Genomic DNA, 20,899 nt, shown 5'->3' on the forward strand with positions numbered 1-20,899 from the left:
TTCTAATAGCTACAACAAGGATCATGGAGAATCCTTTGTAGGCTATTATTTTTGGTGGTTTCATGAGTACATGACAAGGCCACTGTAAAAATATTTCCTGTGGTGAATTATGCAATAACTTTAGGGGGATTTTGGCATTCTAGTTTTATTTATGACAAACTTCTAATGGTTCAACAAAGTGACTTCAAAAAAAGATAGACTTCTTTCAAATTCTTTTCATGTGAAGGTCATCTCTTTTGGGCACCATTTTGATAACTTTTCACTTTGTATTTATAGAACTATCACAGTGTGAGGGGCTGGACTGTGTCACCTGAAATTTATATGCTGTCCCGAGCACTCTTCCTCAAAATGTGACTAGATTTGGAGATAGGAGACTGAAAGAGGTAACTAATTTACAGTCAGGTCCTTAGGGCAACCCTTTATCCAGCATGACTGGTGACTGTTAAGAAGAGAAATTTGGACACAAATGTGTACAAGGAAAAAGCCTAGAGGAAGACACAGTAGACAGCAGTAATCCAGAGGATGAGAAACCTTAAGAAATTGTGCTGCTGAAAATATCATCCAAGGTTGTTTTTTTAAACACATCTAAGATTTTTAACCTCCAGAATGATGAGCAGTTTTTCCTTCATGCAAGCCTGCACTGACACTCATTTGTGGCACTGGATTATAGTGGATCAAAGAAAGGGAAACATTCACTGTATTAGGTCTGAACAGTCTAATAAATTTCCCTGGTATTCAGGAAAGAACAGAAATCTGAATGTTTTTCAAAAACCCTTTACATCTACTCTGAGCTGACCCATCCACATTTCAATGTATTTCAAACTTTTGCTGGTAAATTTTGCTTGTTTATATGTAATTACAGTAAGAATAATCAACACTGTCTCTCATGCATGTACACACAGAGAGATTACTGAAATCATGTAATTTGCCTCTGCATGGTCACCTTGATGATATAAGTCAAAAGAAGAGTGATAAATATATGTGGAATATATAGAACTTAGTAAGGGAACTAAAAAAAAGATCAGAACCTGGAAATTAGCCTCTAGGACTGAGTTTACCAAGGGGGACTTTGGATGTGGATAGCAAAGGAGCAAGGGACTTTTGCCAAGGAAAGTCTACAATCTTGTGATGTCAGAACACTGTGGACATGAAATTATATCATAAATAATCTTATAAAGATCAGGTTTTGGGCCACAGTGTTAGCACAGCGGTAGGGTGTTTGCCTTGCATGCAGCTGACCTAGGACGGACAGAGTTTTGTTTCCAGTGATCCCATCTGGTCCCCGAGCCAGGAGCCAGGAGTGAGTTCTGAGAGCAGAGCCAGGAGTAACACCTTAGCACCACTGAATGTGCCCTCCCCCGAATAAAAGAACAGTTTTTAATAAAAACGAGGGTATCTAGGCTTTTTCCTGCATTTTTTTTGTCCTATGATGTCAAAAGCAGAGTTTGTAGAATTCTGGGTAAAACTAGTATATCTCTCATAAAGAAGTTACTTCTTCACTTTAGCATAAGCCTATTCATTATTTTACTACCCAGAGACCATGGTTTGTTGCCCTCCACACAACTCCATCTAATCACATGATTAAGTTCTGGCAAATAAAATATGAACAAAATTACACAGATATTTCATTTTACAATACTAAAACTGATTATTGCTGCATCAACTTTCCTGGATGAGATAGGTAAGTGGTGGTGAGAAAACTTTACCAGGGAATACAAATATCCGACAACTACAGAAAAAAGTAGCAAATAAGTCCTAATTCCTAAAAGAATACCATGAAACAAAGATATCTCCCCAAGCCAGAAAAAACTAGTTAACATGAAGAAAAAAAAGAAAAGTTAAAATCTCTATATTTTTTGAGCCACAAGATTGTTTTTAATCATAGAATCTGTAAAAAAAAAAAAAAAAAAACAACAACAGAATCTCTAACTACAGAATCCTGACAGTGACAAGCATGATTGAGAACTTTTATTGGGACCACAAAGAAAGACTTTGTGGTTAGAAAACTTAGTATGCTTGGAGCTCATTGTTGGTCCTATGGCAGGATGCTTTATGGGCAGGGTCTTCCTGTTTTTAGAACAAAGATTTTTTCTTTCTATTTTCCCCCATCTTTTGCTATGCATATGCAAAAAAACCCAACAACAAGTACTACAAAAAAAACCTATTACACACATTATTTTCTTTTTTTTATAATTTCTTATTTTTTAAATAGGGGTTCCTGCCTTTTTCATAGAACCTTGGACATGAATTACATTGTTTATCACATATTTCCACATTTTTCTATAAAAGTAATAAGAGAGGAATAAAGAAAGGCTCTGGGACAAAAGGCCAAGTTGTCTCAGATGCACTGGTAGGGAAAAAATAAGGACAAAACTAAATATCCAAGAAAAGTCAACAATAATAGAATCAAGGGACCTAACTTTAACAATCTAAACGTAATGGGCATATTATGTTGTCAGGCCAGGGGACAAATGGTAGTGGTATATAGGATGCACTCTGGATTCATTGGTGAAGGGAGGTTGACAGTTACGGTGGGAAGGGCCCTGACTCATTATATATCTGAAATTCAACTACGAAGGACTCTGTGGATCACAACTATTTGAATAAAATAAAAATAAAAAAGAATTCTTTTTACTGTAGCTCAGTCTGTGTACCTAATGGCAGTGAGTACCATTTGGTTTTTAACAAAATAACACATAAATGTTTGCTTAAGGCAGAAGAAAAAGAATAAGACCAATATAACTTCATATCTCTGTACCCAGTCACATACATAAAATCTCATACCATGCATGATGATAATGAATAAATACAGCATAATATTTTATCTCAAACATTAAATAGATTCTGAATGGGAACACTTATTTACTAATGATTATGTGAAAAAAATGTAGCAATACTTTATATATATTTGTACTTTGAATATGTATAAGTAAATTTTTTTCTTTAGGCTTTACTGTTGGACACTGTTAGATCTTTCTTTACTTATTCTGTTATTGTTTTGCTTTTGGATATCACGCAGCTGTGCTCTGGTTCAGTGATAACTCCTGGATACAATATGTTGCTTTTGAACTCAGATTGGCTACACACAAAGCAAGTGCCTTAGTTGTTTACTGTAAAAATCTCTGGCCCTCACTGTAGAATATTTAACATAACATAATTAAACCAGTAAATGGATAATCTTCACAGCCTTACTGCACTAGAATAAAGCACGAGTCCAGGAACATGGTTGAGTGGAAAGAGAGTGCATGTCACAAAGTGTGATGCCCTGAATTGGATCCATAATCTCTTTATATACACAAGTTTTTTGTGAATTAAAAAAATGGGGTAGGAGAATGGCACAGTCAAATTAATTTCTTATAAGTGGCTAAATAGTGGGGCCAAAGTGATAGCATAGTGCTAGGGCATTTTCTTGCACGCGGCTTATCAGGACAGACCTCAGCTCGATATCTGGCATCCCATATGGTCTCCCAATCCAGGAGCGATTTCTGAGCACATAGCCAGGAGTAACCCCTGAGCATCACAGCCCAAACACAAAAACAAAAAAAATGAATAAATAAATATATGGTTTAATAGTTTAGCCAAAGTCTAGAAATAAAATATGTTATTATCATCAACCATTCTTTGTTCTTAACAGACTTTAAAATAATCTTGAAATAAGCCAAATTTGAAAAACTCTTAATCTATGAGTTCCTTGGCCTGAAATTCTAGAGGGCAATACTTGTCTTTCTGGCTGTCAGAGAAACTGCATGGATTTATTAGCCAAATCTTTAGGTAGGCCTTCTATCCATCAGTGACAAAATTATAATGGCTAGACAGAAACTGTCTGTACTTGAACCTGCACATATACATATTTGTGCAAATGTGTATGTATGTGTGAGCATGAAGGCTTTGTGCCATTAGCAACATGCAGATGTTGTTGGTCCTCTCCAGCCTAAAAGTTTACAGTCTCTGTGTGCTTGCTCTTTTTTGTGGTTATAAAGTCCATCTGGGATATCTTAAAAAAAACTAACCAATAGTGTCAGTGAAGATAGTACTGTGAGGAAGGCACATGCACTGTGCACTACTGACCTTGGTTCAATTTCTTGCTAGAAATCTCACCCCCACCTGCCCCCTCCCACCATCGCCAGCCAGCCACGAGTGATTCCTGAGTTCAGAGCCAGGAGTAAAGTCTGAGCACCACTGTATATGGCCCCAAACTCAAAACAGAAATAGAATGATCTAGCAAACAAAATCCCATCTCTTGAACAACTCTGATTAAAGTATGCTCCTAGGAAATTCTAAAGAAGGATTAGGGAGATTACCCAGTGGCTTTATTCTGATCAGGAATCATAAAAATTAAACTATTGATGAATGTGTTAGGCAAAGGAAAATGAAGAAATATTTCTGTCCTTTGTGACTGTACATTAATCATTTCCTATAAAATCTTATTACTGTGGGTTTTGTGTATTTTAAAATAACATTCAATGACAGAGATTTTACCTTTCCCCAGGCAACCTCGGACTCTAAATTGCTAGGCATTCCTTCTACCGCTGATCTCTTCGTCAATTCCATATCTGTAGCTGCCAGCCATTCCGTTAAGGCATTCATTTCCTTTCGCATCTTTCGGGACAATTTCAAGCATTTCTCCAACTGTTGCTTTCTTTCTGTTACCTACAGAAAGAAAATGAAATGCAATTTGCATTACTTTTTCAATTCAGATTAGGTTATAGACAATTAATGAGAAATTTCCTACTGTTCTGATTGTAAAATAGCCATCTCCTCCTTATTTTATCAAAATATTTTGGATGAAAAAAACATCATCTGTATATTAGCATCGAATAAACATTGACTGAAGCGGGTGAAATTCTTTTTCCAAAAGATAGTACCTGGTAGAATTATTCTTTTTTTTCCTAACATGTCAATATCATTTATTGTCAGATTTTTAATAAATAGAATGGTTCAAATAAAACTAACCATAAGACTTGCTTTTTTGAGAAAAAGCGTCAGTCATCTGTCAAACCTAAGGAAAGAAATTTTACGAACTACTCTGTATAAATGAGGCTTGATCGTGTTAGCAGGAAATAAAATTGGGGAAAGAATGCTATTTTTCTCTGGAGGCAAGAATATTCTCATAACACTAAAGAAATATTTATTTTACTACCATTGTATCTTTAAACTGTCTGACTTTAATACAAAGAATAGGTCACTTCTTCATCAAACATAGTTTTGCCATCCCCTGGTGGCCAAAAATATTAATGCTAAAACACATTCTTCCCTCTTTTAATTAAAAAAAATCAAAGAGAGTGGATATGTTTGGGCAGAGGAGAGACCTCTAGGATAATGATAGTTGGAAATGAACAGCTAAACAAGAATTGGATACTGTACCAGCTCTTCCTAATGCTTAAAATCAAGAAGCTCAAACTAAAAACCATCCACATTCTCACTCAAATAATGAAAATATTCTAGATACACCTATATTTTGGTAATTTGTACATTCTTTAATTGGTTTAAGAAAATGTTAGAATAACTTTGTAATAGTAGTCACCTCAAAATCATAAGCCAGATCATTTTTAATGGGCAAATTTTACTCATCCTGGTTTTATTGGGGGAGGCTGGCCACATCCCATTTTGCTAAGTACTTCTAACTGACTATGCTGAGGATTTACTCCTGGTGGTGATTAGGGGACTGCACATGGTGTCTTGACTGAACCAGGATCAGCTTCCTGTAAGGCCAGGGCCCTGCCTCTTCTATGACCTTCCTGGTCCTATTTATACAACTTAGAGGTTATTCTTCTTATATTCATCACAATTCTTGTAACAAAGCAAATTTTTACTAAGTGAGTGTTTTTAATGACAAATAAAAATATTAAGCCATTATTTTTGATACAACAGAGAATATAATGAGGAGAAATTTTAACAGATTTCCCAAAGTGAATAATCTGGAGCAGGGCATTGATAGTCCTAGTTATAAGTGGGGAAAATTTGGTTAAAGAAAGCATTTTCCGGGGGGTTACCTAATGAACATATGCCAAGGGAGTAATAGGACAAATGCATTTAGGAACTTTTGCATTACATAAAATAATCTGATCTCTTAAAAATCAGTTTGGGGGCTTAAGTGACAGCACAGCAAGTAGGGTACTTGCTTTGCATTTGGCCCACCTGGGTTTGATCCCTGGCATCCCACATGGTTCTCCATATCTGTCAGAAATGACCCCTGAGCTTAGAGTCAAGAGTATCTCCCAAGCATCACCAATTTTTGTCCCCCCAAATCAGTTTCTTTTTTATTTATGTGATTTGACAATCTTCTAAAGGCAAAGGAGATGGGGAATTAGAGTATCCAATGGAAACTTGCTCACCAGTGGCCACATACAACTTGTTAGGGTAAGTGCTACTCAGTTACCTCCCAAAGTGAAAGATGACCTTGGGGAGAACACTTGATTTTCCTCCATTTACACAACCATCACACGGTGATAATCTATCACACTGGACTACGATTAGAGTAAATAGTGGACAACATGCACTTCATTCATTACCATTATGTCTCTGCAGGCCTGATTCAGGAAAATCTTCCTAAATGTACTCTGGAAAACCTTGAATTTCTTTACTATTTTACAGGTGACTACTTCAAAAATGATTTATTTTAATAAGGCTGGAAAGTAAAGTCCAGATTAGTCCCTACTACAAGGAAAAAGTTTACAGATGAAAAATAACCATAAATACAAGTATAGATGTGTTGGTCATGCTGTGGACATACAAACCAGATGTGATTATGAATAATATCTCTATGATATATATAAATAAAATTTATGGCCAGGTTTTTTTATAGAAAGAAACAAGTCCAACTAAAGTTATTATTTGTTCTCAGAAAAGTATTTATCAAAAAATAGGCTTACAATCTGCTGTATACAGTATATTCTAGTTGATATATTTATCTCCATGCAGCATGCATGTATGGATGCATTTATATAACCAAAGCAAGAGTCTTCACATAAGTATAAAACTACTAGGATTGAATATGTGATGTGATTAAATAATTTAATATGGGGCTACGACAAAGTACTAGAGTTTAGACACTTGCACTATATATCTTTAACCACAGCTCAAATTCTAGCTTCACAGCCTCTGAGCACAACCATATGTGCCCCCCAAACTGAAAAGCAATTTTAAAAAAGAATTATAAACTATGACCGATATAAATGTTCTGAAATTTAGATAGGGAATCCAAACACCCAACAAAATTTATTATTTCTCTTAATTGAGGTGTGTTACTTTTAGAAAAATGTTTGCCTGCTGCTGAGGCTGCAAATTCAATTATTTTAATGGATTTTTCCCTTCTATTTTTTCCCTTCAGGGAAGGAAAAGCATCTGCCTTCCAACTGCAAGGATTTTATTTGCATGTGGGAGGGGAAAAAAGCACACCTTATGGTATCTTTCTATTCATAGTTATTTTTCTATGCACTATTAGTAGGAAAAAATCCATATTCAATATTTCAAAGAAATTCTATCTTCTGTGAGATAATGCAATATTGATTTCGATTTATTCTGTTCTGTTTATACCTAGCTAAAAATATTTTAATAAAATAGGAGACACTGCCATCTTAAGGAAAATTGAATTGTATATATTTTCTTGGAAAGGCTACATTTAAAAGAGTGCCACCTGCAGTACAAAACTTTAGCAGTTATTGTTCATGAATGCTTACAAATGAAATCTGAGGTGAATGCAACACTGTTCTTGATGCACATTATGGTAACAAAATAATCATAAAGAAGTCATGCAAGGTATTCCATTACTATATCCAAAGTGCCAGATATAATAAATGTTAACACAATTAAATAAATTTAGATATGAGCCTTTGATTTTTGCTTACTGAAACATTAAGCTAAGTTGGTGGTATATTAAAGCCAACCAATAAAATGACACTATGTAAAAATAAGTAGTATAAACTATACTATATTTATAGTTTATCATATAAACTATACTCCCAGATTAGTATACTCAATCCCAGCTTTCCCACTGTGAAAGCATTTAGATATAGGATCTTTAAATGCTAAAGAGGTCTTCAGAGAATTCTAATCATACAGAACTAAGTGCTTCTGGCCCTCCAATGTGAATGCAGGTAGAAGGCAGCTGTGGTTAAATTAGGAGTAGAGTCCTTACTGGGAACCAAGTGGGCAAATATTATCTTGAATACTCCAACCCCTAGGACAGTGAGAAATAAAATTTGTTCATCTGGCTACATAGTCTGCATTCTTTTATAATAGTAACTTAAGAAAAGTAATAAATACTTTAAAAAACATTCTGAATTGAAGCAAGTATGGCCATATAAATTTTAACTATGTCTAAAATAGATTATATGAAAAGAGTAACATATGATGCATATGTCCTGTTTCCTTTGTTGTTTTTTTTTTATCAAATAAAACCATAGTTGTTGAATGCTCAGAAGCTTTAAATGCCTGATTGTTTAGGGAAGAAATGCATGACTTAAGGCAAATGTATACATAAGATGATATTTTTGCAGGTCGGTGAGATAGCATAGCGGTTTTGGCATTTTCCTTGCACGAAGCCTATTCAGGACAGATGGTGGTTCAAATCCCAGCATCCCATGTGTTCCCCCATGGCTGCCAGGAGCAATTTCTGAGTTCAGAGCCAGGAGTAATCCCTGAGTGCTACTGGGTATGACCCAAAACAAAACAAAAAAAGATGGTATTTTTGCATATTCCCTTAATTATTAATGTTTCTAAATATTTCGCAAGAAATTATTTGCTCTATATTTTGGCATAGTCTATCATGCTATTCAATTAAAGAATGTTGGGGCTGGAGAGATAGCATGGAGGTAAGGCATTTGCCTTGCATGCAGAAGGTTGGTGGTTTGAATCCTGGCATCCCATATGGTCCCCTGAGCCTGCCAGGAACGATTTCTGAGCATAGAGCCAGGAGTAACCACTGAGCGCTGCCAGGTGTGACCCAAAAAACAAACAAAAATAATAATAAATTATAGAATGTTTTTAGGAATCTTTTTCAATTTGCTGAAATTCTTTTCTTCCTTCCTTCCTTCCTTCCTTTCTTTCTCTCTCTATCTCTCCCTCCTTTCTCTTTCCCTTCCTTCCTTCCTTCCTTCCTTCCTTCCTTCCTTCCTTCCTTCCTTCCTTCCTTCCTTCCTTCCTTCCTTCCTTCCTTCCTTCCTTCCTTCCTTCCTTCCTTCCTTCCTTCCTTCCTTCCTTCCTTCCTTCCTTCCTTCCTTCCTTCCTTCCTTCCTTCTTTCTTTCTTTCTTTCTTTCTGCGGGGAGACACACCCAGTGATGCTCAGTGGTTACTCCTGGCTCTGTGCTCAGAAATCGCTCCTGGCTCAGGGACCAAATGGGATGCTGGGGATTGAACCAAGGTCCAATCTGGGTCAGTCGTGTGCAAAGCAAATGCCTTACCACTGCACTATTGCTTCTGCCCCAGCTGCAATTCTATTACTAAGTTCCCAATGTTTAAAGTAAAGATAAAACAAGCAGAAATTTATTTCCTGGAATAAATAGGGTTTTACAAATTCAAAAGGGTCATTCACTACTTATTATAAATCAACTTTAGGCACTAATCATTTTCTTATGTTACTATTATTGCTTGAAATTTAAGTAATTTATTCTCTAAATAGGATCTATCAAATTTAGTCTTTCAAAGACAAAGTTTTGGTAGAGATTTTTCAAATAAAAGTAAAGGCATAAACAATAATTCATAAAAGCAAACTGAAAAGTCTACATTTTTCTAATTTTTTTAAAGTTTTTACAACATATAAAATGAATAATAACAAATAATATAAATTTTTAGATTTCCATTTTAAGTTAAAACTCATGCTCTCTCAGTGACAGTTTGCTTCTAAACACAACCCTCCACCTATTTTTAGGGTAAACTACTAGATATATGCCTGTACATGGTTACTTTTCAAACTAGAAAATGTATTTGTATAAAATGAAAGGACCATAAAAATAAACTTATTCTTCCCCCTTTGTCACAATATAGCTCTTTAAGTCCAAATAAAATCAAAACATATACTTTTTTTCTTTCATAGGCCATAAGGGATTATTTAGGCTTCCACATTTCACATTTAGCATCAGAATGGCAGATACCATCCCCAAATAAGTCCTCATGTAAAGGAATTTATTTAACCTACTTGAAATTGCAATGATTAATAAGAAGCCATTAAGTCATTTATTAGAATGAATTTAAGTTTAACATTCAATTATCAACAACATACTCTTAGACTTTTAATCTGCATAATATGATTTTAACCTTTATTGTTTTTGTTGTTTTGGGTTACCTTAGTGATACCCTTGGCCTCCTCCCAATTCTGTGTTGAGGGAATACTTCCAGAATATTCAGGGGAACACATGATGCCAGGAATTTTAACTGAGGTTGGATGCAGGCAAGACAAGCACAGTAATCCCTATACTCTCCCACACTGAATTATCATAATTTTTCTACAAAAAATTAATAATATTTCCCATAATTTAAATATTTTATGAGTATAAAATTTTTCGTAGAAGTGAATTAAAGTAAATATCACTATACAAATTGTGCCGGTTTTTATGTCATAAATTCATTTTCTCTTTTTTATTACATTGTTTTTATTTTTAAATTATTTTAAGCATCAAATTTCTTAATTTATATGTAATGTAATATTTGATTTGAGGGGGACAATGGTCCGCATTCTATGATTTTAGGAAGAGGAGATGGGCAGCTGTGTGAAGTATTGTCAGTGTGATTGGCTTTCTCACAGGCCTTGATCAAGAGTGAAATATAAAAATTCATAGCTATTGAACTTGATTAGCTGCCCACTCTACATGATTAGTCAGATAGTTTAGAAAATACAGGGAAACAGGCTGTGTAATGCAACAAGTCTGTTTCACCTCCAGTCATGTATGCAGAGATTCGCAACTCCAAATTGCCTAAATATAAATAGATATATTAGTGTATGAGATTTATTAGTATTCAAGTAGGCATAACTGTACTTATAGAATTTTAAAAAGTAAGTTTAGAGTAACCCATATGATATGCTCTAGCAGATAGTATGGGCCATGTAAGATGCATACCTTGTACTTGGCTTACAACTGGGTTTAGTGCACAACATTCTATATGTTTCCCCAGCCCTGAGCACAGAATCAAAGAGAAGACCTGAGCATTCTAGGATCTGAGCATTCAATATCCTCCCTGACCCCAAGTCAGTCACATTCAACCTATACCTAACCCACTGTAATCTTTGGACCCAAAACTGCTTAAAAATCTTGAGAAGGGCTAGGGATACAGTACAGGGGCCAAAGAAAATGTCTTTCCTTGCCTTGCATTTAGTGCACCCTGGTTTGAACACAGAACTGGATGTGATCACTTTAGCACTGCTATGTGCCTATCTAGGTGTAAACACTGATTGAAGCCAGTGTGGCTTGAATTATATTCCACCAAAAAAGTTTCACTGGTCATACACTTATTTTTTCTTCAATTTCTTTTGGTTTGAATGATACCTAGCAATGCTTAGGACTTACTCCTGACTCTGTGTTCAGGGATAATTCCTGGAAGTTTTCAAGTATGCTCAAACTATGTATTGGCAACATACAAGACAAATGCCCTACTGGCTGTACTACTTTTCTAACCCCCTTACATATCTTCTGATGAATACTGGAAAGAAGGTCCTCACTACATTTTTGTTTGTTTTTTGTTTTTGTTTTTGTTTTGGGGGGGGGCACACCTGGTGACACTCAGGGGCTATGCGCTCAGAAATCGCTCCTATCTTGGGGGACCATATGGGATGCTGGGGGATCAAACGTGGTCTCTCCTAGACTAGCACAGGCAAGGCAGATGTCTTACTGCTTGTGCTACCACTCCTGCTCCACTCACCACTATTTTTTAAATAAAAGTTGCACATGAGAGTCTTTCCTCATCTGTTACTTACCTATGCATCCAAGAAATTGGCCAGACTTTTTTTTTCTAAAAACAGTAATTGTACATAGCTGCTGTTTCTTGCCTTACAGATTATAAAGAGACACTAGCCACCATTTTGAGTTTCAGTACACATGTACTTACCTTTGCTCCTAGCTCATTATAATGTAATTTCAAAGCAGTTATCCTGTCATCAAGCTCTTTAGGGTTTTCTGTTTGTTTCTTCTGGACAATTTGACGTCCAGTTTTGATCACCATTTCCACTTCAGACTTCACTTCACTCAGACTTTTATACAAATTCTACATTAAAATATAAAACAAAACACAACATTAAGCCAATTTACACAATAGGAGAGTTTTAGATATATCATAATTGCTATTCAATATTTCCAATTTTTATGAAACAGTGTTCTCTATCTGCGATCCAGACCTAGTGTTGACATTTGCTCTTGATTTATCTGGACCTCATTATATTTATAGAGAAATGCATGCATATTTTGTAGCAAGTCTTCCCCCAGTGTATGTCATCAAGGTAGAGTATGTAACATCTACATTAAGTTCCTCAATACATACTTACAAAGATTATTTCTAATTATATATATATATATATATATAACTTCAACTATAAGTATTAGACTGACCCCCAGCTGTGAGCTTAGAAATTTTTTATTTTTTATTCATTCACCAGCTATATTCTGGTGTCTACTATGGGTCATATCACATCTGAGTCACTAGAAATTTGACGTAGACCAAAAGGAGATATTAACTGTTACTTCTGTGATCCTTATTTTTAGTGGTGATAACTCTTCTAATGTTGAGATCATGATTTAAATATATGTTTTATAGAGAGAAAATAATTAAAAATAGTTAAATTAGGGTAAATTGTGTTACTAAGAATGGTGACTTTAATATAGAAAGAGGTGTGATACTGAAATCATATAGCACAACTACAAACAAAATATATCTTCACAAAAATATACACTTTATAAAGCATCAACAAGTCATAACTACTTTCCTGAAAGATCTATATGTGTCTATGTATGCTGAGCATGCATGCATACAATTTACATAAATGCCTGTGTATGTTTCTATATAGTGTTATAAATAATAATACATACATAGTTGTCTTAATTCTCTCCATGGCAAGTCTGACCAACAAATAATTATTCAATTACATCTAAGAGAGAAAGTTGTGTTCACAATCAGTACATGAGATTTTTTTTATTCTTTTTCTTTTTTTTTTGTTTTCGCTTTTTCTTTCTTTTTGGTTTTTTGTTTGGGGGCTACACCTGTTGACACTCAGTGGTTACTCATGCTATGCACTCACAAATCGCTCCTGGCATGCCAGGGATCAAACAAAGGTCTGTCCTGAGTCAGCTGCGTGCAAGAGAAATGCCCAACTGCTGCATTATCACCCCGGCCCCTAGTACATGAGTTTTAGAATTACAATGAAACAAGGCCTGCATAAAAGGTCTATTTAAAAATTAAAATCATGCATGGTGTTTCTTTGCAAGCAGCAAACCTAGGTTTTATCCCTGTCATCTCTGGTTTAGGCTATTAAAACTTGTTTAGTATGCAAAAATTATACATGACCAGAAAATTATAGGAAGTATATTACATATTACATACTATTACATATGTATATTACATATTACATATGTAATCAAGCTCAGTTTAGCTCTCTGAAAAAGGGGTCCTGAAACATCACAGACTGCATATTCAGCAATTTACAGGATTCCTGAGATATCCCAGGAGTCACATGACCCAAGATGCATCATTTCCTCTGGTCCCATACTGAACCACTAGCATGGATGGCTGAAAATCCCCCATGGGCACGCAAGCCTCCAGATTTCTACTTGGAAGCCTGCCCACAAGAGAAACAAAAGAAAAATAAAATTATTGATGGGAAATCCACTTATAGACAATAATCATATGCACACACATATATAACAGAAATTAAGACATAAAAGTATGAGCATAGTTGTCCCTTCTCTACTCTAACTGCTTTCACCTGATATTTGTGGCAAGCTTCCTCCCATGGACAAGTCCTGACCCTTATTTGTACTCTCTTTGGGACCACTATGACCATGAGTGTTGGAAATGTTCACTCTGGATAAGTACCAGGTGCTAAAAGGCAATAAAAATGATGGGCTTGATTCCCTTTCAGTAACAATATTGCGAACCACAGTGTCTAAAAGGAAAAAAAAGAAAACTGTCTGGTAGAGAGCCAGGTAGGGAGAGGGACAGAAGGGAAACTTGGGACATTGGTGTTGGGATATCTCTACTGGTGAAGGGATGGGTGTTGGGCATTGTGTGACTGAAACTAAATCATCAATAAACTTGTACATATATATATATATATATATTTATATATATATACATATAAACAGATCTGTAAAGAAAAGTCTTGTAAAGGAAAATCTTTACTCCTAGATGCATAGTTGGGTCAATTTGTTTTCAATTCTTTTGAAACTTAAGGCTATGTTCCCATGGTATTGACTAGTAACTTTCATAATTTCTGTAATAGTTACTAAAGTTATTATTTTAGTTATTAGTTACTATTTTACAAATGCATTCAAATAAATATGTGTCCCCAAAATATATCCCAGATAACATAAATTCAAACAAAGAAAACATTGTTTTGTTTTTTTAATACAAAAGGGTTTTAATAATTATTCTCAACTTTATATGATATTTGCATTAGAGTTAATCTAAAACATATTTTTTTTCTTTTTGGGTTAAAGACATAATACAATGGGTACCTACTTTGCATTCACCTGACCTGGGTCTGATCTCTGGAGCTACATATGATCCCATAAACAATGATCTTTGAACACAATGTCAGAAGCAAACAGTGACCACTACCAGGGGTGATCTAATTCCTGAACTACTCAAAAACACCATTACTTCTTTCCTTTTATCAAAATGGATCATCAAATAATTCTTTTTTTTTTTTTTTTTTTTTTGGTTTTTGGGCCACACTCGGTGACGCTCAGGGGTTACTCCTGGCTATGCGCTCAGAAGTTGCTCCTGGCTTGGGGGACTATATGGAATGTCGGGGGATCGAACTGCGGTCCATCCTAGGCTAGCGCAGGCAAGGCAGGCACCTTACCTCTAGCGCCACCGCCCGGCCCCATCAAATAATTCTTAATGAGCAAAGTCAAGGTATCTATACTTGTTTGTCATTTGAAATACATACCACACAATGATTTAATTGTGACTGGACTACTTCCTGTTCCACACTCTTGGTTTCCAAAGCAGGCAAGTGTGTTTTCACCTCATCTAAAATCAGCTTACTTTCCTTTAGACGCTGCTCAAAATTAGCTGGCTTATGGAATAAGCGAAACTTGAAGGAAACCTCTTGAAATTGTTTCTGCAATGAAAATGCAGGACAGCACTGATTAAATTTTGCCTTACTAATAAAAAAACAGTCATATTTTCGTTTGATATTCTCCTTTATTTATGATGACAGTAGAATTTTCTTTATAAACAACAATTTCCCTTATTTTAGTAAATATACACATTGGAAAGGACTTATTTAGTAATTTTACTTAATCATGGTACCAAACAAAAGATAATTGCCTAGTCTAATTAAAATTAATTCCAAGTGGCCAAAGAGATAGTACACAAGATAAGGCAATGTCATTGCATGCCAACAGTGGCAGCAGCCTATGTGAAATCCCTGGCATTACATGTGTTTTCTGAGTATTTCCAGGGAACATCCTAAGGGAAGAGCTAAGAAGAGCCCTAAACATGTCCAGGGACAGTCCAAATTCTCCCAAAATAAACTCCCTGCAGACTATATGATTTATGTATCATACTGTAAGTTTTATATTTTATTTACTTTTTATTCTGAGATCAAAGATGCAAAGAAAGAGGACAATGTAAAAGTTACAGTGGGAAGACAATCACCCATAAACAGAATTCTCAGAAGAAATCCTCTTGCTGGCACCTTAATTTTGAATTTTTAGCCAATGAGCATTAAGAAAAATTAAACAAAATCCATGCACAATTACTTGTTTCTCAAGTCCCCAGATTGTAGTACATTATAACATTTGTTAGCAGTACACAAAGCAATCTAAAGCCACAAAATTTGTGTAACTTCTTTAACATTGAAGTCATAGTAATCATACTGTAGGTTTTATCCAGATTTTGCTAAGTAACTTATAAAAATTTTAATGAATCACTGTGTATTATAAAGTTATATAATATTCATGGCTGAGTTTCAAGTGTACAATGTTTCAGCACCCCAATTCCCTCACCAATGTCCACTTCTCTACAACAATGTCTTCACTTTCATCCTGGTCCCCCAGCCTGCCTCTAAGGTAAATGCTTATTCTTTTTATTTCCTCCCCCCTACCCCGTTATGTCTTGATTTACAATACTGTTATTAAGAGGCTTATCATGCATACCACTTTATCTCCTTTCAGGTCCCAGTCCACATCCAGAATGACCACTTTCCTCTCTCATTGTCATGATGGGCCTTCCCTGAACCCCACTTCCAACGAGTGGCAAGCTTCTAATTAAAGGAACTTTAAAGGAACTAAAATAACTTCCAACTTTTTCTTAGAAGCCAGAGCAATAACACAGCAGACAGGGTTTTTGCCTTGCATGCGGCCAACCCCAGGTCTGACCTAGGCATCCCATATGTTCCCCTGAGCCACGCCTAGCAGTGTTCAGTGGTTACTCCTGGTTTTGTACTTTGGAATCACTGTTGGAAGGTTTGGGGACCATATAGGATTCCAGGGATCAAATCTGGATTGGTGGCATGCAAGGCAAATGCCTTCTCTGCTATGTTCTTGTTCTGGTCCCAAATACTACTGTAGTATTTCATATCCCACACATGAGTCTGATCATTCTGTGTTTTTTTTAACATATACAAAGATTTGTAGCTATGTCAAAAAAGTTAAGTCTTGAAGATATACCTGTGTCACTTCAATCTGAGATAATATCCTTTGTGAAGCCTCCTTTCCTTGGTTATGCTTCTTCATTTCTTCTAAACTGATCTCATGACTTGTCAAGTCCGACTGGATTTTCTGTTGGGAGAATCATATTATCTTAGCAAATGACTTACCAATTATCTCTACAAATGACGACAAAGAACAATACACACATGTTGGCAGAGTTTTAAGAATGAGGGGCCAGTAGGGACTGGAAAGATAATATAGCAATTAGGTACTTACCTTGCATGTAGTTATCCAGGGTTTAATTTTCAGTACCATATGTCTCCCAAACCCTATCAGAATTGATCTCTGAGGACAAGCCAGGAATAATGCCTGAACACTGTCAAGTGTGACCCCAAATCCCCCAAAAATTTGAAAATGAATTTTTGTTCATATTATTATTCTGCTTCTCTTAACAGAGTAAATGGCACAATTAAATTTGGGGAACGTTATACAATAAGTAAATATATTCAGTAAAGATCATTACTTTTGTTATAAAAATCCTAAATAAAATCAGTTATGTATTTCCAATCTGTTTTGAGAATTGGTACTGAACAATTTTCTGGCACCATTTTATCAATCATTTATTATTGATATTTTAACTGATAACTCAAATAATTTAATATATATGTCAGTTAAGGCAAGTTTATTATAGAAGAGATGCAAGATTTGGTTTTAATAACCAAGTTTAATAAACAATCTTCTTTTAAAAACCCTTCTTATAAAAGCTAACATCAAACTTTCCAGATATCATGGTTAGATTATTAAAACTAGTAATATTGTATAAAAAGATCTAATCCACAAAAAATGATGTATGTACTTTGCTCCCAGATTTTAAAAACCACTTAAAGATCTAAAAGCATACAAATTGAGTTTATTTTTATTTGAAATATACATCAACCTGAAGAAAATTGATATTTTTAAATTTCAGCTTCTTATACAATTGTCAATATGGGAAATAGTTACAAGTCTATTTATTTAGAATACACACATGATTTTCAACAAAGTTTTAAGTCCAATACCTTTCAGAATTACTAGAGTTTTTTTTTCAGGGGCTGAGTGCTTAAAAAATACAAGGAGAGAAAAATGTTATTAAGCCAATGCTTAAAAGAGATATTTGACAATAGAGTAGTTATATCCATAGTTTTAAGTACCTATTGAAAGTAAGATTCAACAACAGAAATAGAGTAAATCTGTATTAAAGATGTTAAGTATCTGGGACCAAAGAGATAGTACATCAGGTAAGCCACTTGTTTTGCATGCAACTACCTGGTTTCCCAAGCACTACCAGCTGTGTTCTCTGAGCCCAGAGCAAGAAGTGAGCCCTGAGTACCACTGGTTGTGGCCTACTCTCCCTCATAAAATAAAATAAAGTTGGTAATAGTCAAATTATGGACATAAGATATATCAAACATTGATAACACTTCTTTTTTTTTTTTTTTGGTTTTTGGGCCACACCCGGCGAAGCTCAGGGGTTACTCCTGGCTGTCTGCTCAGAAATAGTTCCTGGCAGGCACGGGGGACCATATGGGACTGTGCTACCTCTCCGGGCCCTGATAACACTTCTAATACAGCACTTTTTGGGGCGGTTGTCATAACCAGTGGTACTTAGGGGTTATTAATGTCTCTGCATTCAGAAGTCATTCCTGGCAGGCTCAGGAGACCATATGGGATACCGGGATTCCAACTACCATCCATCCTGGATTGGCTGCATGCAAGGCAAAAGCCCTACCACTGTGCTATTTCTCAGGCCTAAAAGCACTTTACAACTGAATAGAAAAGCAGAGTGTTTTCTCATGATTTACTTCATAAGACCATTCTAATACATCAAATCTTGGAGAGAAAATGGCAAGTAAAATGAAGCTACATCTGTCTAAAGTATCAATTGAATAAAGAAAATATAGTATCAAATAATTTTGGAGGGTCTTGTGATGTCAAAAAATGAAAATGATACTGCAAAAAATGAAAAAATTTAAGGAAAGAATATATTAGAAGTTGTCATGTTAAGATTTATTAATGGAGAACTGTAATATTGCCTAGCTATAATTTTTAAACAGACACTGACTTTGAAATTGTGACCTTCTGAAGAGGAAATTACATGTTAAATGAAGAAAATGAAGTAATGAAATTTGGATAATGTGTATCTATAAATGATGAAATTAATGTTGTATATCCAGAATTTATTTACAGTGATACATATTAGAAACATTTATATTGTTATAATGATTCATTACAACAATAAATCCATTTACAAATAAATAAGATGAAAACAAACAAAATAAAACATGGCAAACATAAAAATGTAATTATATAGACAAATACTTTGGATGTTCAGATTAAAATACTCAACAACAAAGAAGGAATTCCCACATATTTTGATTACTGTTGGGAAAAGTCCTCTAACAGATAAGTAAGAAATTGTATTTACTGTAAATTTACTTTTCCGAAAAGGAGAAATTTATATCTATTAAAATATGCAACAACCAAATAATTTTCAGAATCTAACATCTTGTTTATGGGCTTATGCTAGTTTTCAGATCTGTAAGGCATTTTAAGGGTATAAATCACTGAATTTCTTAACATTTTGATTTTGATCTATTATAAGTACTTTAGTGAAATCTTATATTAGGAAGTTCAAGAAATAGTTGATGAATATCATTTTTACCCCTCCTTCTATCACTCTGATAGGAATGGAACAGAGGAAGAGAATCAAGAAAAATATACAGTTCAGGGCTGGATCAATATTACATTATACTTGGGAATTTCCTTTTATGTGGCTAACCTGGGTTCAGTCCCTGGCATCCTGTAAAGTCCCCTGAGCCCAGTAGGATTGAACCTATGGTGCAGAGCCAAGAATAAAGCCTGACTAGCGGTGGTTCAAAATAATTAAACAGAAACTATATCACTAAGCAAGATCATAATACATATATTTGTACTGTCATTGAAAAACGGACACTATCCATTTTACTATCAGTAATATTTAAACATATTCTCACATTTCTTCCTTTACTATATACCAATAGAGTAAAAAAATGACAATAACATGAAACTATTAGCTAAAATATATTATTTGAACTTCTCTATTAGTATTTCTAAATCTGTTTCTCTGAAGCTTACTTTACATAACTGTAAAAATCACCCATTTTCATAAAACAATTCAATAACTTATGTTAAAACTTAATAGTTTTATAACCACAAACTTTTATGTAGATCATCTCTAAGCCCCGTACAATATAGGTAAATGGATCCTGCAATTCTGGGTTAAAGCAGTGTAACATTTTTGGCTGAATATCCTTTAGTGTGTCTCTAGGACCTTCTGAGCACTGATTGGGAGGTCCAAACGCCAAATGTGTAAATAATATAACACATATGATACCTGAATAATCAAAGAGAAGATCACAGTGTTTTGAATAAAATAGCTATTGTCATGGTAAAACACATGCTTATTTATGGTCTGGTCAGAATCTGTAGTCCCTGAAACATCCCTTTTCAGGTGAAAAAAAGGTGATACATAATATATTTTCAATTAACCAATGAACACTAAAATTAACCAATGAACAAAGCAAATTAACCACTGAACACTAAAAAGAATCTGTGTGAAAACTGAGTCTGGCTTCCTTTTCCTGGGAAGAATATGGCTTCACCTTTGCCCAAGAACTACACTGCCTCCAAAACTCAGGGGCTCTAGGTGCAGCATTATCATTGGCTATGTGAAGCTGGCAACAACAAGGCAGGTGCTTATCCCAGTTCCCCAGTCTCTGGATCCCAGGGCATTTAATCAACATGGAGGTGGCTGGCCAGACATGAGACTCTGGCACATGGTTGTGGACCCCCTGCCCTGCTTTGCTGCTCCCGCTCATCCTAGACCACTGGTAACCAACCCAAGGAAAACAAACTAATAGGTTAGAGAGACAGCAAAAAGTTAAAGAAGTTGCCTTGCAATCTATGGATCGGAAGTTAGACTCATGACACCACAAAAGGTCCCTAGAGATGCCAATAGTAATTCCTAAACACAGAGCCAGAAGTAAGCCCTGAGAACTGCTAAGATCCCCTCACCCAA

The 20,899-nt window shown here is 35.2% G+C and overlaps 1 protein-coding gene across 1 annotated transcript in view; it reads right to left on the bottom strand.

Moving 5' to 3' along the window:
- The window catches only part of DMD (dystrophin), a 2,686,579-nt gene that overhangs the window by 1,623,887 nt on the left and 1,041,793 nt on the right, over positions 1–20,899 (bottom strand). The window contains exons 31-34 of the mRNA XM_049766737.1: positions 16,822–16,932; positions 15,096–15,269; positions 12,041–12,196; positions 4,480–4,650 (exon numbers count right to left, since the gene is read on the bottom strand). Coding sequence (XP_049622694.1) covers positions 4,480–4,650; positions 12,041–12,196; positions 15,096–15,269; positions 16,822–16,932 — 612 coding nt within the window. The remainder of the gene's footprint in view (positions 1–4,479; positions 4,651–12,040; positions 12,197–15,095; positions 15,270–16,821; positions 16,933–20,899) is intronic.

This window comes from Suncus etruscus, chromosome X (genome assembly GCF_024139225.1).
Source record: "Suncus etruscus isolate mSunEtr1 chromosome X, mSunEtr1.pri.cur, whole genome shotgun sequence".
Taxonomy (NCBI): Eukaryota; Metazoa; Chordata; class Mammalia; order Eulipotyphla; family Soricidae; genus Suncus; species Suncus etruscus.